Genomic DNA, 27,374 nt, shown 5'->3' on the forward strand with positions numbered 1-27,374 from the left:
ATATGCATAAGGAAAACAAAATAAGTCTCAGAATTTTCTGGGCTTCCCGTTGAGTCACTGGACAAACAGAGCAGTTTGGCTGCTGGATTATGGCATGATTATTACGAGCACTACAGGCCATGTGACTATCAGGCAGCCTATGAGGTCATGGAACAGTCAGTTCTCAGCTCCCCGAGAAGACTGTCGCCACCACCTAGCAAGCTCCCTCTAAACACCATAGTAAATAGTCATTCCCCTCTGAAGCCATGAGGACTTTTTCCAGCAAGCCAAAGAAGAGACAGATTTTAGGCAATATGGTATTTATATATTTCAATTCAGAGAAAATTAGTATCCAATGATATGCTGTATTACATTCAGGTTTAAGCCCTTAAGACTTTTATAACGAGAATTTAAATGGCAACAGAAAAAAAAAAATCTTAGAAAAGACAACAAAAAACACCACCCGATAGCAATGGAGAGAACTTCAATTCCATGAGGCTTGAGAGGTTAACAAACCAAACCAGATAAGCAGGCAAAGAAAACAAACAAAAAAGTATGCTATGCTCCTTTTAAGAAATCTCACATTGTTCCCTCAGTTCTGTGTTCAGACATCATTTTTGCTTAACGGGTGTACAATGTTAATTCTCAGGTTGTGTAGGTCCCCCTAGCTCACTCTCCTGAGGTGATGTCAGACAGGAAATCCAGTCCTGTCAGTCTACGGTCTCAGCGGTAATGTAGCTCTTGTTTACGACCTCTCTCCAGAGAAAGAGAGTAAAGTGCAGGTGTTTAATCCGGTCCATACATGAAGGTAAGACGAGCACAAGGAGACCTGAAACAGCGGCATTTGTATAACTACATAGTATACTGTACAAAACAAACCCCAAACACTATACAAATATACAAAATCAACAGAAGTAATTTCAAAATATTCCTTAAGTGAGGTGAAAGAAGAAAAAAAATAGTTGATAAAGGAAACTACAGATTATGGTAGGATTTGCATTAATATAGTTGTGCCCAATATCGGTATGTTGTTTGAGTATAATGATAAACCTTCAAGAGTGAGGGATGTAGTATTTTGAGCATCTGCAACAATACAACCTGATAATCAAAGACAATGGGGTAGGAGATTTGCATCAAAGTACTGTATGACGTCTCATGTCTTATTGCTTGCCAAAGAGATGGACTTTTATAGGGTTCTACAGTTACTTCTTAGAGAAGCTAAAAAAGAAAAAAAAGGAAAGAAAAATGATCCCTTTTGTCAGTTCTGTCACTCACACACACACACACACACACACACACACACACACACACACATCTCAGGATAAACGTTCCATATTACACTGAAAGACTACAAATTAGTTCAAGTCTTGCCACCTGTGAGCCTGACTGCTTAGGTGTAAAAACAAGTTGCTTTAAAAAAAAGGAGAGAAAGGATTCCCATGGAAACACAGGAAGATAAACTATGCCCAGACTGAAAGTGATTGAATTAGATCTGCCTGTCCCAGAGTGTAAAACCTGAAATGGTTAGTGCATTTGACATTCGCTTCACAGCGTGAAAAAGTGATGGTGGTTGCGGGTAGGTCATCACTAGTCCTCCAACAAGCCTTTCACATGTCAGTGTCAGCTGACACAGACTGGCCATACCTTATAGGGAAATACAGTTGGAAGAGGGCCACAGGGGGGCAGGGACAGTCCTGGTTCCTCTGAGAGAAGTCGATGGTAGACACTTCCTGTACAGTTCCTGTGCGTTATGCAATGATTTCCCATTCTCTGTTCAGGCAAGTTCAGTTCAGCTTTATTTTCTGACAGGTCAGGATACCCTGGAACTTTGAGGGCAGGTTAGGAAGCAGTCACATACTGAAGAGACCACAGTAAGACAATGGACTGATTTCCTGATCACCACAGGTCAAGTTTCTGCTCGCACAGCACTCTAGAGGCACTCAGTGGAGACTCCAGCCAGAAACTTGCCAAATACTTTAGATAAACCCATATCTCCAACACTGGACAGTACTCTATAAAGCATGACAATATTTTTAGGTGCATGTTTTCTATGATTTAGTAAAAAATATCTGAAGTAAAGTTTTCTAGCGCATTCACACACACCGACACAATGATCACACAAACTTCTCCCTACAGCCATTATTCAGCTTAGGGTTATACCGACAGAACACAGCCTCAAAATAGAAGTTACAGTACTAGGGTCTGATGCAATATCTCATTAAAACAGGGCTACCCAGACAACTCACTTTCTCAGAAGGCACTGTGTGAAAATTAAGGTCTGTGTGAGGTACATTTTTGGGATGATTGACTATGTGCATTTCAAATACATGCTATTACAAGCTAAGCTGTGTAGAAAAACTCTTCAACTTCAAAACTGAAAGTTGGCCAACACTAAGACATACACACCTAGAGGAGCTTCACCATACAATCATAACGCTTTAGCTGATTTGTCATTTGAGAGGTTAGTGAAGGAGGGGTTATTTAGGTTAGAAAATAATGAAGCAGCTACAAACCTAGAAAAAAAGCACCTATAGGTATTTTACCTGAAATATTTAAATGGGTAGGTAGACCATGTGACGTGTGACTGAATGCTAATCGCTTCTCCCTGCAGAAATATCAGCATTGAGGCATGTACCTCTTAAGGTTCATCTGTAAAAAATAAAAAAAATAAAAAAGGGGAAATGAAATCAAGAATATAATAGAAGAGGATGACATTAGCAGAGAGGACAATGAGAGGTGCTACATGACTCCTAGCATCATTCTCTCCTGTAGTGAGGTCCACTGTTTAATGGAAAACAAAGAGGATGACTGTGGAGCACGCCATACAGGAAGCAGCCATACTACAAATAGTGTGTGGGATATTTTTACCAAACTTACTACAATTCCCATCAGGCATTTCACTATATTATCATTAAAAAGCATTTATTTCAGCTAGAAGAAAAAAATAACTTTTCTTCAAAACCCTGCTGTGGAGAGAAAAAAACTATAATTATAAGTGGAATATTGCTAATTGATTACTAAAAGGGGAAGATGGAAGGCTGTCAGGAGGGCCTTCCTCAGTCACTGCTGTCCTCCTCATCTTCGTCGTCTGACACGTTGTTGAACTTTGACCCTGACCGACTGTAGGAGTCCGAGCGTGGGCCTAAGCCCATCCCCCCTCCTGCGGAGGCCAGCTGCAGGTAACAGAACTCACACACACGCACCGGCTTGGACGACTGGCTGGGCAGCAGGAATTTCTTGTCAGAGCACGGGCCACAAACCACATAGCCGCACTTGCGGCAATGGTGGCGGCGGCTGAGGGGCGTGAACTTGATCTTCTGGCAGCGCATGCAGAGGGTGGCCTCTGAGTCTGGTATCCAGACGGCTGCGTGCTCGCCAGTCGGCGCCTTGCCGCTCTTCTCCAACAGGTCGCCCACGCACTTGCCGATGTGGCTCATCCACTCTGACTTCTCAGTAGCGGTGGCGGCGTAGACAGCGAAGGACTTGGTGGGTGTCTTGATGAGCCAGCCATTCCGCAGGTCGCCCTCATCAGCCACCGTGTCGATGGTGACGCTCTCCAGCGGGATGATGTGCTGCTTGTTGTACTTCTTCTTCTGGATGACAATGTTGCCGTACACCAGGATGTCATTGAACAGGAAGAACTGGCGCGCCTTGGGCTTCTTGCGACACAGCTTGGTGAGCACACCCTCACCGATGAGTACGCGGCCCGGTATGACCAGTGGCTGGCCCGCTGCGCCAAAGCAGCCCTCGACTACCTGGATCCGCTTGGAGTTGGCCTCGCTGTTCGCCAGCCGGTCCACCATCTTAGCCTCGCCTGGAGCAGACAGAGAGAGGAGGGAGAGAGAGAAAACTTTTGTATTTGAATGTTTTGCAAATACCCCTTCAAAGCTGTTATACAAATATTGAAAGTGGAATAAAAGTCTCATCCTCATTGTATTTTAAGAATATGAAAAGCAATATTGGAAATATGTCAGGCAATACAGACGAATTTCAATTGAGAACCTCTGAAAAATGTCCATGGACAAGTCCTGAAGTCTCATTCACTTAGCTGCTTTATTAACTTAATAAAATATGAAAATCCTCCTTTTTGAGTGAGCTTTATTAGACATCCTACTCCAAAATACATGAACATGTAATTATGTTATCTTCCTTTAAAACACTTCTGAAAATCGAGGACAGTTTCATTTTCTCTCTTGATCTCAATGACACCACCAGAGCATTCTATATTAACCCAAAAAGTAATTTAGCTAGTGTAATGTTACTATCTTAGTTAACAATTATCACATACAGCTATTAATATGGTTGGCTAAAAGATAGTTAGAGGACGCAACATTGTATTTGACCCATTAAGGCAACTGTGAGAGCATGGGCAGCGCCATTGAGGCCATCTCCATTTTGAAGTAGTCAAATGTTCTTCCTCTACTACTCCTATGAGATGGTAAACAAAGTGAAAGGGTGCATACTGCCACCTGAAGTGTGCAGTTTTAACAGGTATACATTTACTGCCACCTTTTCACACAAGTATAATTCACTGGCTGATGCCTCCTGATGACCTGGATGGAATTATGTGATCCTTCCTTTACTCATGAGAAGTCCCACCCTGCTAACTACTTCAAAATGGTGAAAGTCATCAATAGCGCTGCCCATGCTAAAAACGGGCTCTCGGGCTCTCGAATCCTCTCTCCATGGGTTGGCTACACTTCCAGGATTTCAAGTTACCTTGGAGGTTCTCGGGCGAGCTACTGAAAATCTGAGGAAGATAAGCAACTTGTTGTAACTTGTCACTCTGATCTTAAAAAGTGCGTCTCGGCAGAAATCTGTATTTTATTTATATTTATTTTTTCAGTAGCGGCACCGCTGCTAAATTAATATAGGGGAAACACTGCTTCAAGGAACACACACACACACACACAGAGAAGCAAATGCTTAGTATTAATAACTCCCATCCTCCCCACAAAATAATCTGGAGAACCATTTTAATGAAGGTTGATAGCTGCAGATTAATGATGTCCACAGAAGATGGGTGTTAAAAAAGAGAAAGAGTTTAATATGGGTCTTTAAGAGATGGTTCACTGAAATTACTTAATTATGCCCTGTAAGCAGTCGATGAAGAAGGTATGACAGCCCATACTTTGGTTTAGTTCGTCTGGCACGGTTTCCACATGCTAACATTTTAGCTTTTGTGGCACAAATCCCATTCAAGTCATGGGACTGATAGCTTTTTTTCCCCCACGCATCATATCCAAATCATGTGAAAGTATCCTACATTGATTGTAAAGCTCAATAAAGTCACTTATTGATGCTTTGAACATGAAGCACAAAAATGCTAATATCAGTCCCATGACTTGGAAAATGTTGAAACTAAACCAAAGCATGGATTGCTGTGCTTTTCACCTTGTCTTATAGACCACTTACAGAGTAAGGAAACCAATGTCATTTGGGTGAACTATCCCTTTAATGTACCAGTAGAGAATTGCACTGTGACATTATATTCTAACAGGTTCTGATGTACCAGTAGAAAAACCAAGCTGCTCCTATCTAACTTTCATAACGATGACAACCTCCGTTACTCGCTCGCCTCCTTAACCTCGCTCTCTGCCCAGAAAACACCATCTGTCTTTCCCAATCTAATTCCCTCACTCTCTCTCTCTATCCTTAGGGCACTTCCATCTGCAGCTTCACAGAACCATGGCATGAAACCAGAAAGCCCCATTTGCCCAGGAACACTAAGGTAATCTGCCTAAATGACTACTGACCCGAAGCACTCATGTCTGTAGCCATGAAGTGCTTTGAAAGGCTGGTCATGGCTCACAACATCATTATCCCAGAAACCCTAGACCCACTCCAATTTGCATACCGCCTCAGATCCCCAGATGATGCAATCTCTATTGCACTCCACAGTGCTCTTTCCCACCTGGACAAAAGGAACACCTACATGAGAATGCTATTCATTGTAGTGGACCATGTTGAGAGCTTCAAGTTCCTTAATGTCCACATTACCAAGAAACTATCATGGTCCAAACATACCAAGACAGTTGTGAAGAGGGCACGACAAAGCCTATTCCCCCTCAGGAGACTGAAAGGATTTGGCATGGGTCCTCAGAGCCTAAAAAAGTTATACAGCTGCACCAGGGTTTCATCCCTACCTGGTATGTCAACTGCTCATCAACTGCTCATAACTGCTGTTATTATCTATGCATAGTCTCTTTAACTCTACGTACATATTACGTCAATTACCTCGACTAATCTGTGCCTCCGCACATTGACTGTACCGGTGCCCCCTGTATGTAGCCTCACTACTGTTATTTTATACCTCTCATTTTGTTGGTTAAGGTCTTGTAAGTAAGCATTTCACTGTAAGGTCTACACCTGTTCTATTTGGCGTATGTGACAAATACAATGCTACCCTCATCTCTCCCACTCTTTGGAGTGAATCCAAAACTAGCAAAGCAAACACAGAAGTGAATCTGCTTCGACCCAACTTCCAGCAAAAGCACTGAGCGGGAGCTTGTAATTGTACATTCATATAGGTCAAAGGTAATTGATGAGAAAGACGATGGGCTGTGTTTGCCCTGTGGGCCTGTACCCTGCAAGAGGGACAGACTTCAGTTGCTTGAACTGGTGATGCACATGCATCTGATGCATACAATACTATAGGCACATTATTTTTGATCACTCAATCTCAAATCAAGCCTACAGATTGCATACACAGTCTACTCAACTAGGCCATCTCTTGATGTTGATACCAAGACAAATTCAAACCTAGGTACACACCTCTGGCAGATCTGTAATATGGAGTGGATCATAGCAACACAATGCCACTCCAGGCCTGGCCCCACTGTTGCTGCTCTGGGATTGTGCTAATTAGCAGCAGAAGCTAACACTAACATAAGCACTGGGGCCAAGCTACAGGCAGGGAGGGCACACAGGCTCACAGTTATCTGTGCATTAGCCACCTAGCCCAGAGAGCTAACACTATTGACGACAGGTAATATGGAGCCATTGAGTATAGGGCCTTGTGTGCCCCTGCCTGGAGGGGATATTGTTTAGAGACATATTAGCCCTGTTAGTGAGGCCTCTCTGCCTACTGCCATGACAACAAGCTTCAGCTGCAGTCAAGAGAAAAGGAATGATGAAGGATTGTGTCAGGGAAATTAATCATAGGGAGTTAGGTTAAGAGAAAGATACAAGGCTGCTTGGTCTCTTCATTGGTACTTAATGCCCAATAGAAAGAGAGAAGGCCTAAACCTTTCAACACATCTGATTACAACTGATGATCTTGATCACGTTACACTGTCAAAAAAAATGCAATACTTTGCGGCGGTGAGGCTGCATGGAGGCATCGATTCAAACACCTACATGTAAATGGCAAAGGCATACGAGGACGCTTTGACATTTGGCATTGAGGCGCAAGGTTCTGCGCCCACCAGGTTAGGCGTGGTGGTTTTCATCTGAAGGGCCCAACATGTTGGGACAAAACCAACTGCCAATCCTGGTTGTGACTGTGTGAACTACTGTGACTCACCTCTGCTTTGCAAAGTTAAACACAGAGTGGAGAGGGAGGCCTATGCCATTTCAGAGACAAGTGCTTCAGTGAGGCTATAGATTTTGCATAAACTTTATACAGTAACAGGCCTAACGTGTCTTAGGCCTATAGTACATGTAGTGCTTCAGTGGATTTAATAGATTTAGTTCCGAAGATGCAGATTCCAGCTCTCATCCAAAATAACAGCAGAATGACCTCAGTCTCACTTTCACACCGCCTCCTCTTCAGTGTGACACGCAGTAAACAGATGGGGAAGACAGAAAAGCATCTCATGTCCTTTCAGCTTAGCTCAGGCCATACACCGCCTTCAGCTCAACAGGTCAACCAGTGCACTGCCTGAAAGGGTAAGCACATACTGACTGAATTCATTTAGACCTTTTAATACTATGCATGTGCGTGCATGTACTTCTGCTGTCAAATAGGTTAGGGTACACAGGGTCCACTACCTAGTATCAAGTAATCTCAGAAATCCATAACTAAAATCCCACGTAATTGCATCAGATGCTTGATTAAGTTCTGGTTGCAGACTTGCCAGAAAAGATACTAGAACGAGGGGAAGCAGAGCTGTAGCTCCACCCCCTCTCTTTGCAGGTTACAGGCAAGTTTATGGGCCAAATGACCCCTCCCCTCTCTGAAATGTTAAAGATGTGCACGCACACCTGTGAAATCGTGATTTGTCCAAATGATTAGTGACAAAAGAAAATATGCACTGGAACAGGGTAATTACTCATGAGTCATCGAATCAAACACATGCGTATGTTCACAAAATATTTAGTACTGTTATTAATAATGACAGATAAAAGACTCGATTTCAAGAGTAATATCAACAACAACAACAAAAAAAGAACATTTTTTGCAAAAGAACTACCAAGCCAAAACACATACAGGATAACCACCTCCTCACACAAATCTAGACTCCGGTCAGACACCACGCAACAGGTGGCAACAACACTTGGGAGTGTTTTAGGTTGTCATGTGCTGATTGGTTGCTCTTGTCTCTGAGTGGACGTACAGGTTGCCAAGTTGACAGGTGGGAGAAGGTTGCCAGGTAGCAGAAGGTAGCAAGGTGGTGAATACACCTCTATACCAGCACCAGGTTGACTATGGGCTTCCCCATCACCAGCTGGTCCTTTCAGAACCTCAAACTTTCCCTCTGCCATCAGATCTTGGACAGGTTGGGAAAAAGGACAACCTTTTACAGAGCACTCCTCATAGTTTTAGATGCTGGAGTAACAGGACTAAAGACTTCATTTTGAATTGCACGGTTAGCTGACGCCGACACTTGTTGCTATAGCCTACCTCGGGTTACGGGAGAAGCAGTAGCTAAAGATAAACCCATGATTAATAGATTACGAGCCCTGTCCTCTCGCTCTTTCAGGTTTATTTTTCTAGCCATTTTGCCCAGAATCAGATTGAGGTTGTGAAAATACACCCAACATTATGCAGACATGAAAACAGGACTTCTTCAGAAAGTCAACACTCATGATGTTAGTTCTTCTTCTTCTCCCCACAACATTTTCTATGTGAAGTTTATATGAGTTTGTGGGGAGGGCCCAATGAACACAGTTGCCACCCTACATCTTTGTGAGGCAACATGAAGGCCAATAATGCTAACATTTTCCTTAGGCAGGAGGGCATCCAAGCTACACATGGTGTAATGGTCATAATAAACTATTGGTATAGGAGGAGACACTGCCAATAAACAGCAGGTTTAAAAAGGCCTGGCTCTCATAATGAATGGTTCCTTGCCCTTTCCTTCCTGTAACGTTGAACAGAAGAGGCACTGCATGCAAAACAGTCTTCTTTCAGTCTCAAATTGGGAGACAGTTCATCTAAAAATAATCCAAGGTTTCCCCAGATGGGTCACCATTGCAAAACAATTGTCTTCATGAAGCAGATGGAGGGAGGCAGCAGGGGACATTCAACCTTTCTCCTCAGTGCTGAGCTACAACATTTCTTAGCCTAACTAACTTTCAGACACTAGAATACTCTGAGGACCACCGAGTCTGAAAGTGCAATTCAGTTCTATACCGGCCCACGTCTCATGAACTCTGGCAAGACAGAGAAGTGACTCAGATACTAAGAGAATGAAAGTGTCAGAAGGAAGAAAATGAGAAAGAGCATACAAATGGCTCTATCTAGAGGTCGATTAATCGGAATGGCCGATTAATTAGGGCCGATTTCGAGTTTTCATAACAAGCGGAGATCGGTATTTTTGGACACCAATATTACCGATTAAAAACTTATTTTTTTTAACACCTTTATTTAATTAGGCAAGTCAGTTAAGTACACATTCTTATTTTCAATGACGGCCTAGGAAAGGTGGGTTAACTGCCGCGTTTAGGGGCGGCAGGGTAGCCTAGTGGTTAGAGTATTGGACTAGTAACCGGAAGGTTGCAAGTTCAGAATCCCTGAGCTGTAGTACTGCCCCTTAACAGGCAGTTAACCCACTGTTCCTAGGCCGTCATTGAAAATAAGAATTTGTTCTTAACTGACTTGCCTATTAAATAAAAGGTAAAAAAATATATATATATATATATATTAAAAAAAGGGGGCAGAACGACAGATTTTCACCTTGTCAGCTCGGGGGATCCACTCTTGCAAACTTACAGTTAACTAGTACAACGCAATAACGACCTGTTGCACTCCACAAGGAGACTGCCTGTTACGCGAATGCAGTAAGTTGTTAGCTAGCATTAAACTTATCTTATAAAAAACAATCAATCATAATCACTTAACTACACATGGTTAATGATATTACTAGATATTATCTAGCGTGTCATGCGTTGCGTATAATCTGACTGAGCATACAAGCATCTGACTGAGTGGTGGTAGGCAGAAGCAGGCGCGTAAACATTCATTCAAACAGCACTTTCGTGCGTTTTGACAGCAGCTCTTCGTTGTGCGTCAAGCATTGCCTGTTTATGACTTCAAGCCTATCAACTCCCGAGATGAGGCTAGTGTAACCGAAGTGAAATGGCTAGCTAGTTAGTGCACGCTAATAGCGTTTCAAACGTTGCTCGCTCTGAGCCTTGGAGTGGTTGTTTCCCTTGCTCTGCATGGGTAACACTGCTTCGAGGGCGGCTGTTGTCGATGTGTTCCTGGTTCGAGCACAGGTAGGGGCGAGGAGAGGGACGGAAGCTATACTGTTACACTGGCAATACTAAAGTGTCTATAAGAACATCCAATAGTTAAAGGTTAATGAAATACAAATGGTAGAGAGATAAATAGTCCTATAATTCCTATAATAACTACAACCTAAAACTTCTTACCTGGGAATATTGAAGACTCATGTTAAAAGGAACCACCAGCTTTCATATGTTTTCATGTTCTGAGCAAGGAACTGAAAAGTTAGCTTTCTTACATGGCAAATATTGCACTTTTACTTTCTTCTCCAAAACTTTGTTTTTGCATTATTTAAACCAAATTGAACATGTTTCATTATTTATTTGAGGCTAAATTGATTTTATTGATGCATTATATTAAGTTAAAATAAGTGTTCATTCAGTATTGTTGTAAATTGTCATTATTACAAATACATTGTAATTTAAAAAAAACTTTTTTTAGCGTATTATTTATTTATTTACATTTTTTTTTTTTTTTTTTTTTTAATCGGCCGATTAATCGGTATCGGCTTTTTTGGCCCTCCAATAATCGGTATCGAAAAATCATAATCGGTCGATCTCTAGCTCTATCCCAAACAGAAACCTCCAAAACAAGCAAATCGATTAAGAGGGTTCAGTTGCTGACAAGGATGCTGCTGCTTTTTCATATGAGAGGTCAAAGACAGGCAGAAACTGCTTCGCCAATAGAAATCCCCGATCACGCTAGTAGGTGACGTCATGGCAACGTTGGCTAGCTAAGCTCATGAGTAAAAACACGTCAGCGGGTCTAACGGTCGTCTGGTGCACAACTGCACATGTGCAGGCCATCAAAGTAAAGGTACTCCTTCAATATAAAGTTGTTTTTGACGAAAATGAAAACGTGTTTGTCACTTTCACAAGGTTGGAGTAATAACACGTTCAACTACTAATTAAGAATTCTCAAAACACCAAACCACGGCCTGCTCAGTCTATTTTGCAAGCGTTCCTGGAAGCCTCGCAATGTTGCACCTCTGGGTTTAGAAACTCTTGGTAGCTAGTAGTTTAGAAACTCTTGGCGTGGTAGCTTCACAACGTCACTGTTGGGGGGGGGGGGGCTCATGTTTTATGCACAGTTTGTTTTATGCACATGTTTTATGCACAGTTTGTTTGCCACAGCCGCCTCCTACAGAGGAAGTAATTACCTTGCACACATTCATCTAAAGAGATGAGCATCAAGTTATTTTTACACCTTTCACCAAAACACGAATTCATGACCTTAAAGCAGAAACCAGCAGTTAAAACAATAAAGCGACCTCCCCAGAAGTTTCAGTAAAAAGTTAAGGGATAGGGCTTGAGAAATGTAACCACTCAAATTCATAGAGCTATGGATGCAAGGATTCACCATCCATGATGTCAAAATGATAGTTTTAACTATGTTTTAAGGCTATATAGGGTTTTATTTACTTTGTTGACAAAGATTGGGAGTAAAACATGTTTATATTTGGGGTTATGATAGGGCACGACAGTTGAACTTAAGTCATTTATAAGTTATATTCTTCAAGAATCAAATGGGTACATATAATTAAATTTACACTGAGTGTACAAAACATTAAGAACACCTGCTTTTTCCATGACAGACTGACCAGGTGAATCCAGTTGAAATCAATGATTCCTAATTGATGTCACTTCAAAATCTGTGTAGATGAAGGGGAAGAGATGGGTTAAAGGATTGTTATGCCTTCAGACAATTGAGACATGAATTGTGTATGTGCCATTCAGAGGGTGAATAGGCAAGACAACAGTTTGAAGTGCCTTTGAACGGAGTATGGTAGTAGGTGCCAGGTGCACCGGTTTGTGTCACGAACTGCAACACAGCTGGGTTTTCCAATAGTTTCCTGTGTGTATCAAGAATGGTTCACCACCAAAAGGACATCTAGCCAACTGTGGAAAATATTGGCGTCAAAATGGCATAGCATCCCTGCGGAACCCTTACGACACCTTGGAGAATCCATGTTCTGAGGGCAAAATTGAAGCTGTTCTGGGGGGGGATGCAACTCAATATTAGGAAGGTGTTCTTAATGTTTTGTACACTCAGTGTATAAGTCTAAAATGGATGTAGAAATTGCTGATTACCCCTTTAATTGAAGGAAGCATTGCATTGGATGAAAGATGGATAGCATAATTCAACCAGACAGGAAGAGAATATCCGCCTCAAGCATTTCAGCTATTAAAGTGAAAGTATGTCTGCCAAGCTCATGATTCACAACACCTTGGACCATGTAGCACAGGTTGTATGAGAGGATAAGCACACCCTCACTGTATGTGTGACACATTTGACTTCCCCACCACCAGCAGCAGGTGTTTATGTAAGCTGAAGTACAGTACAGCTATAGGCCTATGCCTCCTCACTGAGAACAAATGTCACCAGTGACCAGACACCTCCAAAATAATTTAGGCTACTACTTCACTACACCCAACTCTGCTCTTCCTTCTCCTCCAATCCAAATCTCCTCTTATATCGTGCTGAGGTGATTCTACTAGCGTCACTGCTTTTTGGTAACAGTAGTAGACTCAATTTCACAGAGTTGTTCCATTTGGTATCAAATTCTCCTCATTTTAAGGATGGCAGGAAGTCCAAGAACCAGAGGACCACGAGCTGTCCACTCCACAGCCAGCCCCAATCACCAAGGACAGAACTTACCAGACAGCCAGAAAAAAATATGTTGAGTCCTTGGGACTGAGAAGTACCACTGCACTGTAGTGTAGCACAGTACACCAAACTTTCAGTACTTTTTCAATAATAGAACATGAAAACCAGTTTGTTACTTTCGGTACTTCTGTCAGTCTCAAACGTGCCTCATGTCGTCTACTGATTGAGAGAGGATAAAGTATGTCTATCAGGGCAGCAGATGTCCCCTTATAGCGGGAGAGCACCGTGCCTGCTCCACTTACTCTTCGCTAGCCTGGCCTGAGGAACCACTGCACTCATTAGCATTACAGGCTAGAACACTTGCAAGAAGATACTTCCGAGGGGCACAACGGTCTAATGTACTGCATCTCAGTGATAGAGGCATCACTACAGACCCTGGTTCGATTCCAGGCTGTATCACAACCGGCTGTGATTGGGAGTCCCATAGGGCGGCGCACAATTGGCCCAGCGTCGTCCGGGTTAGGGTTTGGCCTGGGGTAGGTCATCATTGTAAATAAGAATTTGTTCTTAACTGACTTCCCTAGTTAAATAACTACAAATTATAGGCCAACATTCCTTGCTAGCTGAAGCAAACATCAATTCACTACCTTAGTAACATGCTTCTGATAATATGTAAACGTTAAGGCAAAATATTGCTGATTTCAAAGCTGATTGACACGAAAAACTTTACATTTTCATTGTCTCCCCCGATTCACAAATCTTTTCTCTAGCCTCGAACTGACTGTGTGTGAATGAAGTCAAGGGTCTTAAGAGACTGCGCACACTTTTATACAAATAAAAAGCAGCAAATGTTGATCAGTATAATAAAATATGCCCCAAATGATTTTCATCTGTAGCCGCATGGAATCAGCGAAAATAAGCTCAATAACTCATTGCATGCACACACTCCTATTGAATATGCATTAACCTGTACCGTGGATAGGCATAGGTTACATCTTGATTTACCCAGTCTATCAATAATCTAAAGACCTCAAATTCAACTCTGGAGCTTGAAGCCAGTTCCACTGCTTTTTCCCCCTCTAACCAGGGACTGATTTAGACCTGGGACACAAGGTGTGTGCAATTAATGATCAGGTAGAACAGAAAGCCAGCAGGCTCTGGACCTCGTAGGGTACGAGTTGAATACCCCTGGGAATAGAGATTTACTAGGGATCTAAACATGCATTGGTCCCCGGTTTAAATGTTTAAGATATGACTGCATCGGTTGGAGGGACCCCAAACCGACCGGTCAGAAGATCCATTAAAACGTTGATCATAGGCCATTACTTTCTTCTTACCTTCCAAAACTACCTCATCTTTGTGACAACTGATGTCTCCTCTCCTTCAGTGTCGAGCATGTAACGGTGTTGACAATCACTGATCAACAAGTAATTTTGCACGCCGAACAACCAGAGCTGGGACAGTAAACCAAAAATAATCGAAGCCATCCATACCAATCACTTATCGCAGGCATTTCGCTGATATCGTTCATTACGATATGTAGCCTATACTAGAGAAATGTGTTTGCCAATATAGGTGATCGCTAATGGAACAATTGATGGCTGCAACCATAAAACTAGTAGCTGTAGTTTAAAGTTTAAAAAATAAATTAAAAACTTGTGCACAATTCATGTTTGAAATGTATTGTTGTATTTAATCGCATCAATACAGGCAATTTAAATCGCATTATGGATTACCAACAACCCCAGGCAATATCAGTAGATTAGTCAAACTGTGTACACTGCGTCCTGCGAGGCCTGGCTTGTGCTATATTAGGCTTTCTTAGTTGATTGACCACCAATGTAATTTGCTAGGTTATTGTTAATCAAATGAGCTGTTGAAAACATTTTTTTACCGGAATAAAGTAGCAGACCTGCTGACTATAGCCAACCTGCTGATCGGGGGTTAAGCTAGATTTTTTATCGATTGTTCAGGTTCACCATCAGCAACAGTTTTGATAGTTTTCTTTAAACAAAATCAATGTATATGGTCATTTTTAGATATGATATTATAAACTTTATCCTGCATAAACAATGTTTGCAATCATTTTTGCTACCCGCACTGCATGGGCAAAGCGGCAGGAGATACATATTTAATTTTTTTTTTAATCAAAAAAGGTCTAACCATTCAATTGAGACACGGCTGAAATCCAAAGTTGTGCTATATAGTCATTGGCTATGTCATAGCTAATTTGTAACCATGAATATTGATACATTACTAGGTCAAACACTTTGAATTTGCAAAAATTACAAATTAATTAGTGGGTGATGGGGATTTCAGATCTAACGTTTAGGGACAAAAAGCAAACATTATCCCCATTATCTGATAGTGGGGTGGTAGATGCCGAGTCATCCTTATGGCTCAGCTCAGGTGCCGACATAAATCATAGACACACACACACAGTGAGAGGTCAGCTCAGACAGATTCAGCTTAAAGGCACCCAGCTCAAACTCCATTAGAATTTAGAATGGAAAACGAATGTGCTTATACAACAAATGTTAGTGCATCGAATCGTTCCTCTAATCAAACCAAATTGCTCCGAATCATTTAAAACCAAAAAAAGCTGCACATCCCTAAGATTTACCATTCAAATAAATGATTACCTTTAGGTAATTCGTTATTTTTTACCAAAACTCAAATTGTAATGCAATGATATTGAACTCAAAAGATCTGTCTGGGTCAAGTGACATTGTGACTTTGGCTGATATGCCTTCTTTATTTGTTGTGGTATCGAGTAACGAAGTCAAAAAAATTCTGGTATCGTGACAACACTACCGCACTGTGTTATCATCAGCTTACAACAAACAACTTCAGCCTTGTAGAGGACACACTCCTGGCTTACCATGAGCACAGCATGTCTACACAGAGGATTACATGATCTCAATATGAGATAAGGGGGTTGTAAATATATTGTGTCAAGTGGCCGTTTATGTGATATCTAAACAGGTGTGCAGTGCAGCCACATCCACCTGTTGAATAGGACAGGGCTAAGTTAAGGTCAAACCCCTCACTGCAAATATAGGGGGGTGACCTTTCAAAACAAGCCATTGGACCTAATAGCCTCTGATGATATAGTGGCATAATGGCATTCTCACTTCACATTTCGGGTACTACAGTTGATATGGTACCCTTCCCCAGATCTGTGCCTCGACACAATCCTGTCTCGGGGCTCTACGGACAATTTCTTCGACCTTGGTTTTTGCTATGACATGTACTGTCAACTGTGGGACCTTGTATAGACAGGTGTGCACACCTTCCCAAATCATGTCCAATTAATTGAATTTACCACAGGTAGACTCCAATCAAGTTGTATAAACATCTCAAGGATGATCAATGGAAACAGGATGTTTTGAGTCTCATTGCAAAGGGACTGAATACTTTGTAAATAAGATTTGTATTTTATTTTTAATACATTTCCAAAAATGACTTAAAACCTGTTTCGTTGTCATTAAGAGTTATTGTGTGTAGATTGATGAGTAAAAATGTACATAATCCATTTTAGAATAAGGCTGTAACAAAAATGTGGTAAAGAGGAAGGGGTCTGAATAGTTTCTGAATGCACTGAGAAATCCCAATTGAGAATGCCAACTAAATGCTAAAGAGCGCATTGTAAACATTTTGTACAGTTTCTGACCTAAAGAAGTAACTCAAAAATACTACTCACTCATTTTGCTGCACGCACAAAACTAATATTTGCCCACAAGGCTCTTGATCCAGGAGGGGATTCTCTGCTGTTACCAAGCGAATGCTTGATTAAGGAATAAGCTAACCACTTAGCTAGATAGCTAACTAGCTACTAAATTTGCACACCAAATGCACAACTGCAGACATATAGCACATTTTAGATGTAACATACGTTATAAAATATATCTAGCTGGCAAACATTTAGCTGTGAATTCCATACTGTAATTAGATCCCCTGGCGCATGCTGCACAACAGTGAGTGACTCACAAAGCTCCAGTCTCTCGTCGTTTTCTTGTAAACAAACACCATGTGACACGTGACTGGGGACTACCGTAAACTTCATAAGAATGTGACAGACGAACTGAAGAACGCAATGTTCTTTATCTCCTATAGTATTGCACAAGTTAACTGCAAGTATTTACTTAAAAAGTATCTACAAATATATCCCGTGGCTTTTCCAAATACCCCGGTATATACTGCCCAAGCCTAATTCATGACATGCACAATTGCTTGGGACTGTTGTGAATGTGCTCTCTAAACCAGAGCAAGAGGGCAGTCTAACCAAAGCATGTCCAATGCACTGTATTTATAGAATACCCTTATCAATCCAATAGCAACAAGGTTTTATTTGAATTTCAGTCTAACCTTTGTTAGGGGACCTCTAACTTCGGGTGAAGGTGTGGAGTGGGACATTCCACGGTGTAAACTATTACAGTGAAGCCACCTGGTAATAGGCTAAATTATAACCTTGCGCAGGTGAGTTTAAAAAAATAAACACTGGTTATGGAGGGACAAAAAAAACAAAAAAACACCCTACTCTTAAAATGGCAAATAATTATTCATCTACTATTCTCTACTGAGAACCTTGGAGGGAAAGCTTTACTCATTGCCATAACTTGCTGACTCAGAAGCTAGTAAAAAAAAAGAAGAAGCATTAAGGAGAAAGTATGTTAAATTTGACTAGAGGAGGGGAAGCCATCCCCCAGTGTTGTGGGCTAGGCTATATAAAACCTCTGAATCAATTTAATGGAGCAGGAAATGGACCATGGGATTCGATTTGAATTGATTGAAATCATTGAAAGATTGACTAAGTGACTGACCCAAATTGACTTCAGCTGCCTCTCAGGCCAAAAGTTGACACGCTATATACAGTTGAAATCGGAAGTTTACATACACTTTAGCCAAATACATTTAAACTCAGTTTCACAATTCCTGACATTTAATCCTAGTAAAAATGCACTCTTAGGATCACCACTTTATTTTAAGAATGTGAAATGTCAATAAGAGTAGAAATAATTATTTATCTCAGCTTTTATTTCATCACATTCCCAGTGGGTCAGAAGTTGACATGCACTCAATTAGTATTTGGTAGCATTTCCTTTAAATTGTTTAACTTGGGTCAAATGTTTCAGGTAGCCTCCCACAAGCTTCCTACAATAAGTTGGGTGAATAATTGCCCATTCCTCCTGACAGAGCTGGTGTAACAGTCAGGTTTGGAGGCCTCCTTGCTCACACACTTTTTCAGTTCTGCCCACAAATTGTCTATGGGATTGAGGTCAGGGCTTTGTGATGGCCACTCCAATACCTTGACTTTGTTGTCCTTAAGCCATTTTGCCACAACTTTGCAAGTATGTTTGGGGTCATTGTCCATTTGGAAGACCCGTTTGCAACCAAGTTTTAACTTCCTGACTGATGTCTTGAGATTTGTTGCTTCAATATATCTACATAAATGTTCCCTTTGTGAAGTGCACCAGTCCCTCCTGCAGCAAAGCACCCCCACAACATGATGCTGCCACCCCCGTGCTTCACGGCTGGGATGGTGTTCTTCGGCTTGCGAACATCCCCCTTTTTCCTCCAAACATAACGATGGTCATTATGGCCAAACAGTTCTATTTTTGTTTTATCAGACCAGAGGACATTTCTCCAAAAAGTACGATCTTTGTCCCCATGTGCAGTTGCAAACCATAGTCTGGCTTTTTTATGGCGGTTTTGGAGCAGTGGCTTCTTCCTTGCTGAGCGGCCTTTCAGGTTATGTCGATATAGGACTTGTTTTACTGTGGATATAGATACTTTTGTACCCGTTTCCTCCAGAATCTTCACAAGGTCCTTTGTTGTTCTGGGAATGATTTGCACTTTTCGCACCAAAGTACGTTCATCTCTAGGAGACAGAATACGTCTCCTTCCTGAACGTTATGACGGCTGTGCGGTCCCATGGTGTTTATACTTGCGTACTATTGTTTGTGCAGATGAACGTGGTACCTTCTGGTGTTTGGAAATTGCTCCAAGGATGAACCAGACATGTGGAGGTCTACAATATTTTTTCTGAGGTCTTGGCTGATTTCCTTTTGATTTTCCCATGATGTCAAGCAAAGAGTCACTGAGTTTGAAGGTAGGCCTTGAAATATGTCTGCAGGTACACCTCCAATTGACTCAAATGATGTCAATTAGCCTTTCAGAAGCTTCTAAAGCCATGACATAATTTTCTGGAATTTTCCAAGCGGTTTAAAGGCACAGTCAACTTAGTGTATGTAAACTTCTAACCCACTGGAATTGTGATACAGTGAATTATAAGTGAAATAATCTGTCTGTAAACAATTGTTGAAAAAATTACTTGTCATGCACAACGTAGATGTCCTAACCGACTTGCAAAAACTAAAGTTTTACAAGAAATTTGTGGAGTGGTTGAAAAGCGAGTTTTAATGACTCCAACCAAAGTGTATGTATACTTCTGACTTCAACTGTATGATCCAAGTACCTTTTTGTCTCAATTATTTTTTAGGCTAGGCCTATAGGCTGACAACATCATTTCCAGCACTACAATTTCCAGTATAGGCAGCGTGGGAGCTTTAGTAAGTCTATGCATTAGCTCAGACCGCTCACAGGGTTGTAAAATCACCATGGAGATCAAGAGTCCGACTGACACGCCTCTTTCCGACCGAGTTGTGGTACAGGTCAAAGGGTACTGTGTCATGTGGTTGACCCTTAAGCTCGCTGCTTCTATGTGGAGAAGTTGTTACTCATACCACTCACTCAGAAAGCTATGATCGCTCCCTCAGCAGCAGGCAACAGCATTCACTACAGATTGATGTTTAAAGTGAAAAAAAAGGGTAGCTGCTCTCCATATGCAGTTTGAGTATGAACACATGCTATTTTCTGATGACATGTGAAATGGCTGCTCTTCCAAACTCTTTCCAGGTTTTTGGTAGCGCTCGTTAAACTCAACCATAGGAGCAGAACCAGCAAGAGCGAGGAGTTTGGCTACACAGGAATGCACCATAACAACATCTGTTACACTCCTTCAGATGTGCTCATTCGTTCATCATATTCACTTCTGGGACATTTTAATACAAGAGGTAGCAGAGAACGGTAAAAAGTTGAGTGGTACGGCTTGCAGTTAGCCACTTTGAATAAAACTGTCTTCTAATAGCAATAAAAAAACTAGGCTACTCATGTCCCATCTTGCTAACTGTTTGCTTACCTCCTATTTGGATAAAAGTGAAGTTCTAACAACTGAAATCCTCTCACAGAAGTGAAGCTCTCAAGTGAAATCCTCTCACAGAGACATACAAAGACAATAAATCAGAAGTAAAAGGCATTGCAAAAGTGAGTCTGAATTGTGCCTTTTCAAAAACGTCAGGTGGGAGGCAGGCACAACAAATGCAGAAGTGAAACACTTACATAATATGAAGAACCCTCCTGTTGGGACAGGAAACTATTTACCAATACATTATAGGCCTTTCTGTGACAGAACTACTTTCTGGTGAGAAAGATGAGCACAATTGACATACACTACACTGCATCAATCACTTTAGCAAGTTAACAATATTTGTGAGCTGCTAAAGCGACTGCAACCTATTTGTTTCAGAGTGGGAAGTATTCTAGTGTATTTAATCTGCATCCATTTATAAACAGAGCCATATTGGATTACATGTATTGGATTACAGAAACCAGAGCAACATCCTGTACCGGTGTGGCAGAGCAGCAAGTTACCTGAGGCTGGGATGAGTCCTCCTGGGCAAGTCGATTGCATTTAGCCTCACCTAGGCCTAGCTCATAGAATACTGTTTTTACACTGTTAAGCAAAAAAACAAACAAGGGACAAAACCGCTGTCAAAAGACTACTTGTAGGTGCTTCTTTGCAGATGCACATTTCATGCATTGCCTCTGACCACGTGAAACTACGAGGGGAAAAATATGACAGCATCTGTATTCAATAGGCAATAGCCTATTGACACACTTGCACAACCTTGTCCTTTTGCTACTCTACAGTAAAGTGAGCAGTATCAGGCACTGGGCAGTAGTGTGTGTGTGTGTGTGTGTGTGTGTGTGTGTGTGTGTGTGTGTGTGTAAAAGCAACAGACCTCTAATTTTAACAATTGTACAACGCTGATGCTCTGACCTGGTGAAAATCTAGCTAGCTAATGTCGGAATCACAATTTCTTAATCCTGATCCTAGTGACTGAATATGGCACCTGCTTGGCATCCAAGTGCAAGGTGTTAATGGTAGTACGTACGGCCCAGTACATCACTGGGGACAAGCTCCCTGCCATCCACGTCCCTAAAAAAATTGTCAAAGACTCCAGCCACCCAGGTCATAGACTGTTCGTTCTGCTATTGCACAGCAAGCAGGACCGATGCACGAGGTCTGGAACCAAAAGGACCCTGAACTGCTTCTACCCCCAAGCCATAAGACTGGTAAATATTTAACCAAATGGCTACCCGGACTATCTGCATGGGCCCTTTTTACACCAATTCTTTTGACTCATATACGCTGCTGCTACTGTTAATTATCTATCCCGTTGCATAGTAAATTTACACATCTACCTCAATTACCTTGTACCCCTGCACATCGACTCGGTACCCCATGTATATAGCTAAGTTATCATTACTCATTATGTATTTATTCCTTGTGTTACAATTTTTCAATTGTTTATCAATTTCTCTCTCTGCATTGTTGGGAAGGGCCCTTAAGAAAGCATTGATTCTAAATTGCAGTACGGTTCTAGAAACAGAAATCCCTCTACTTACATCCCACAACAAAATAATTTCACAAATCCACACTTACTGTACAATGTTTTAACCGGTTAACACAGTTGCACCCGACAGTATTTTTCAGTGACAAGATGTTTGTTACACACAGGTGTCAGTGATGCAGATAGCTAATTAGCACAAGTTGTTAGTCCACTCTGTCTTCCATAAACTAGTGATGTTACGTTTAATACTGGCGCGCCAAGGCAATCGCTAAGCAGTTTATTTTGAAGCAGTGTGCAGATGCTTTATCAAAGGCACGTGACGTCCGAAGCTTCTTTTCATCATACAAATTATTATTTGTATTTAATTAGGTAAGTCAGTTAAGTACAAATTCTTATTTACAATGACGGCCGACCGGGGAACAGTGTGTTAACTGACTTGTTCAAGGGCAGAACGACAGATTTTTACCTTGTCAGCTCAGGGATTTACCAAGCAACCTTTTGGTTACTGACCCAACGCTCTAACCATTAGGCTACCTGCGCCAAACACCTGATTGTTTTGGGAGATGACAAAAAGCTTACACTGTGCAGTGCTGTGTGGGATGTCATCTATAATAAATTGGCTGTGCTAAATTGTTTTGACTACCAGGTGCCACTAGTGTGCATGCTGTGTCGATCAAAGCCCCGAGTAAATGAACCTATTTTACACAATTGGCTGGAAATGTGCAAAGCTTCAGGAAGCTTTGTTTCCCCATCACTACTGAAAACAAGCGGTGTAACATGGAAATGGAAATATGTCTCTGTGGGAGCCATAATCCTATAAAAGGTGTGTGTAATTTAACCTTTGTTTGTAGGAAATTATTTCTCGTTGATATACAGTGGCGTTAAGTACTTAAGTAAAAATTATTTAAAGTACTACGGTAGTAGTTTTGGGGTATCTGTACTTTACGGTTTATATTTTTGACAACTTTTACGAAACTACATTCCTGAATAACATGTACCTTTTACTCCATTTTCCCTGACAGCCAAAAGTACTCGTTACACTGAGACAGGAAAATGGTCCAATTGACACACTTATCAAGAGAACATCCCTGTTCATCCCTACTGTCTCTGATTTGATATTTTGGCAATTCAAATTACTTTTGATAGCTACTTAAATATATTTAATACCAAATACTTTGACTTTTACTCAAGTAGTATTTTACTCGGTGACTTCCATTTTAATTGAGTCATTTTCTATTAGGCTATATTTACGTTTACTCAAGTATGACAATTGAGTACTTTTTCCCACCTGCTGATATGAAAGATACGTACCTTGTGTTTTCAAAACCCTACCGCAAACGATGCGTTAACGTTTAGAACAAGCGTCGGGGCTCTTAAACAAAACACCCCCAGTCAGACGATACTATCGTCAATGGGCGCTAAATAAGATAGTTCGCTAACGACGTCTATGGTGTACTGGTTAACTAGCTAACATTAGCTACTAGTTTAAGATGACTCGCGTGTTTAACTTGGCTAATGTTATCTCAATATAATTCATAATTGGTGTATAGATCAACTTAGTTAGTTGCTAGCTAAGCTCATTAGCCACAATGTTAATGCAAAGGCTAGCTAAATCCTCCATTCGGTCCCGTTTCCAACTTACTAGCTAACTTAGCTGCTGTAGTGTTAGCGCAGTGCAGTGGACAAGTGGTGAGTTAACGTTAGCTAGCTACAGTAGCTGTGACTATGGCTAAAAATATAACACAAATAGTGAGATATCATTCCAACAAAGCACATACCCGACTTTAACTTCAGCCAGCAATTTACAAGTAACTTGTAGCTTCGTTTTAATGAAATTCCACACTTGTCAGTCGCCCTCTACCTTGCTGTCCGCGGGTAGCGGCTCACTCGTTGCCTTGAAAGTAATAACAATATGGCTACAGGGAGTAGTGGCGTCACTTGACTTGTTCAAAAAAATATGGGAGTGAGTGCTGGACTGGGACGTGCAGTCATAAACTGGACGGGTCGGGGATATTGTGGCAAACTGGTGTACAATGGTTTTTGGTCTTTATTTTTCTTGTTTTAGGATTAGTCAACAGACCCTGTTGTAAACTAGGCAGGCTACTCCACTAGTAAACTGGGATCTAACAATAGTAGAGAAGATGGACTCCCTACTGAGTAAATACTTATGTCATGTTCCACTGCTTAGATGTTTCTGACTCCTGACAGATCTTACAATGCATGATAGGTATTTATCAGCTAACCACATATAGGTTGTGTTCCCCTGCTCATATGTTGCACGCATCAACCAATGGTTGTGTGTCACGTCATTGACTGACAGATTACTATAACATATAGTGTGGTTGGCTAATACTTAAAATACACTATATATACAAAAGTATGTGGACCCCCCTTCAAATTAGTGAATTTGGCTATTTCAGCCACACCTGTTGCTGACAGGTGTATAACATCGAGCACACAGTCATGCAATCTACATAGACAAACATTGGCAGTAGAATGGCCCATACTGAAGAGCTCAGTGACTTTCAACGTGGCACCGTCATAGAATGCCACCTTTCCGACAAGTCAGTCAAATTTCTGCCCTGCTAGAGCTGCCTAGGTCAACTGTAAGTGATGGTATTGCGAGATAGAAATGTCTAGGAGCAACATGGCTCAGTCGCGAAGTTGTCTGTCCTCTGTTGCAACACTCACTACCGAGTTCCAAACTGCCTCTGGAACCAACGTCAGCACAAGAACTGTTCATCGGGAGCTTCATGAAATGGGTTTCCATGGACGAGCGGCCGCACACAAGCCTAAGATCACAATGCCAAGCGTCGGCTGGAGTTGTGTAAAGCTCGCCGCCATTGGACTCTGGAGCAGAGGAAACTGAAGTGATATATCACGCTTTACCATCTGGTAGTCCGAATCTGGGTTTGGCGGATGCCAGGAGAATGCTACCTCCCCAAATGCATAGTGCCAACTGTAGTTTGGTGGAGGAGGAATAATGGTCTGGGGCTGTTTTTCATGGTTTGGGCTAGGCCCCTTAATTTCAGTGAAGGGAAATCTTAACGCTACAGCATACAATTACATTCTTGACGATTCTGTGCTTCCAACTTTGTGACAACAGTATGGGGAAGGCCCTTTCCTTTTTCAGCATAACAATTACCACCTGGCTCAAAGCGAGGTCCATACAGAAATGGTTTGCTGAGATTGATGTGGAAGAACTTGACTGGCCTGCACTTGCTCTTGTGGCTGAATGGAAGCAAGTCCCTGCAGCAATGTTAAAACATCTAGTGGAAAGCCTTCCCATAAGAGTGGACGCTGTTATAACTCCATATTAATGCCCATGATTTTGGAATGAGATGTTCAACGAGCAGGTGTCCACATACTTTTGGTCATATAGCGTACCTATCCAGGCATTGTAAGATTTGACATGCGTCACCAACACCTGGTCAGAGGAACGCATCCCAGATGTTATAGCAATGTTTCAGTCGATGGCACGCAACCATTATTTTTTTTGCTTTGCCTCTATTGAGCTTTCAAGATAACTGGGAACTTGGGGAAAAAAACAGGTCAAATCATGACGTCAGTGATCTTCAGGTCAGAAAGTCAGAGCTCTAGAAAGATGCCAGAGTTTGGAATGCCGAGTTGGATGACCATTCAAAACTATTTTTCCCAGTTGGAGCTAGTTTTTCCCCCAAATTCCCAGTTGTCTTGAACGCATTGAAGTTGCAAGTCTGAGATTTCCGAGTTCCCAGTTGTTTTTGAACGCAGCATTAAGTCAGGAACGGACTAACATACATCACTTTCCCATCAAGCCGATCTGCTTTCTCTTCTATACTGAACAAAAATATGCAAAAATTTCAAAGATTTTACTGAGTTACAGTTCATATAAGGAAATAAGTCAATTAAAATAAATTCATTAGGCCTTAATCTATGGAATTCACATGACTGGGCAGGGGTGCAACCATGGGTTGGCCTGGGAGGGCATTGGCTCACCCACTTAGCAGCCAGGCCCAGCCAATCAGAATGAGTTTTTCCCCACAAAAGGCTTTATTACAGACAGAAATACTCCTCAGTGTACTGCGGTTGTGTGGCCGGTTTGACGTACTGTTGAAAATCTCTAAAACGACATTGGATGCGGCTTTTGGTAGAGAAATGAACATTCAATTATCCGGCAACAGCGCTGGTGGAGTCAGCATGCCAATTGAGCTCTCCCTCAACTTGAGACATCTGTGGCATTGTGTTGTGTGACAAAACTGCACATTTTAGAGTGGTCTTTTATTGTACCCAGCACAAGGTGCACCTGTGTAATGATCATGTTGAATCAACTTCTTGATATGCCACACTGTCAGGTGGATGGATTATCTTGGCAAAGGAGAAATTCTCACGAACAGGGATATAAACTAATTTGTGCACAAAATTTGAGAGAAATAAGCTTTTATTGAGTATGGACATTTCTGTGATTCTTCATTTCAGCTCATGAAACACAGGACCAATACTTTACATGTTGCATTTATATTTTTGTGTAGTTAAGAGGATCAGGAGAATGCCACATCCTTGCTCCTCTCTAAACTTTATCCTCCAATGCCTAGATCTTTAAATAAGGAACACACTCTTAATAGAGGTGAATATAGCCTGGAGGATCATGTAAGCATGGACAACCATCTAGTACACACAGACATAGCACTAGTAGGTCAGGGATATCCAAGAACACTCAGAAAACATGTTCCTGTACAATTACTTGTACATCTAATTCAGTGCACCTGAATGTTTCGCACTTTTATGAGGAGCATATTCCTTAGTCTCTAGCAGCTGATTCTGACCCAGGTTAGGAGTTAGAGCATAGAGCCAGGCTAGGAGTTAGAGCACAATGATAATGCACTGATTATCATCTGAACTACATTGACTGATCATAAACACACACAACAGGTTAAATTGTAGTCCAGAAAACCTGGTGTGTAGAGACAAGAAAGTCTGTTCATTTGAAGTGTGTACTCTGGTGACTACAAGGAAAAGACTCCTCTGGGCAAGTTCCAAAAAACAAATTGGGAGCAAAGGGAGAAATAAACATTCTTATCAGCTCGAGTGGCCTCAAGGAGATTTAGTTCAATCCCAGCTTCATCCTCTAGACCCGTCAAATTTAACTCTGGATTTCAAAGCCAGTTTCATGCATTTTTTATTTGTTCCCCTCTAATAAGGGACTGATTTAGACCTGGGACACTGGGTGTCTGCAATTAATTATCAGGTAGAACAGAAAACCAGAAGGAAGTGAATACCTTTACTCGAGACTCTTTGTCTCTCCAGGTAGCTAGCTACTAATGGACATTAAAGGAATTTACACAAAGTACCTTTTTTTTCACCAAAGCCATGTTTTTGTGTTTTCTAAATCCCTTGTATTTCTTTTTATCTCATCTCTGTGATAAGATTTCTCAAGTTTT

The 27,374-nt window shown here is 41.5% G+C and overlaps 1 protein-coding gene across 3 annotated transcripts; it reads right to left on the bottom strand.

Moving 5' to 3' along the window:
* Positions 1-282: 282 nt before the first annotated feature.
* On the bottom strand, positions 283-23,888 carry plekhf2 (pleckstrin homology domain containing, family F (with FYVE domain) member 2). 3 transcript variants are annotated; one of them, XM_024385741.2, is made up of 2 exons: positions 23,733-23,888; positions 283-3,793 (listed from the first exon to the last, which is right to left on the bottom strand). In XM_024385741.2, the coding sequence occupies exon 2, from the start codon at positions 3,780-3,782 to the stop codon at positions 3,036-3,038; it is 747 nt and encodes a 248-aa protein (XP_024241509.2). In that variant the 5' UTR covers positions 3,783-3,793; positions 23,733-23,888; the 3' UTR covers positions 283-3,035. The 3 variants fall into 3 exon arrangements, with proteins under 3 accessions (XP_024241509.2, XP_042160580.1, XP_024241507.2); XM_042304646.1 differs by having other exon boundaries at positions 23,816-23,842; XM_024385739.2 differs by lacking the exon at positions 23,733-23,888 and adding an exon at positions 16,962-17,259.
* Positions 23,889-27,374: the final 3,486 nt, after the last annotated feature.

Source organism: Oncorhynchus tshawytscha, linkage group LG23 (genome assembly GCF_018296145.1).
Source record: "Oncorhynchus tshawytscha isolate Ot180627B linkage group LG23, Otsh_v2.0, whole genome shotgun sequence".
In the NCBI taxonomy this organism is placed as follows: Eukaryota; Metazoa; Chordata; class Actinopteri; order Salmoniformes; family Salmonidae; genus Oncorhynchus; species Oncorhynchus tshawytscha.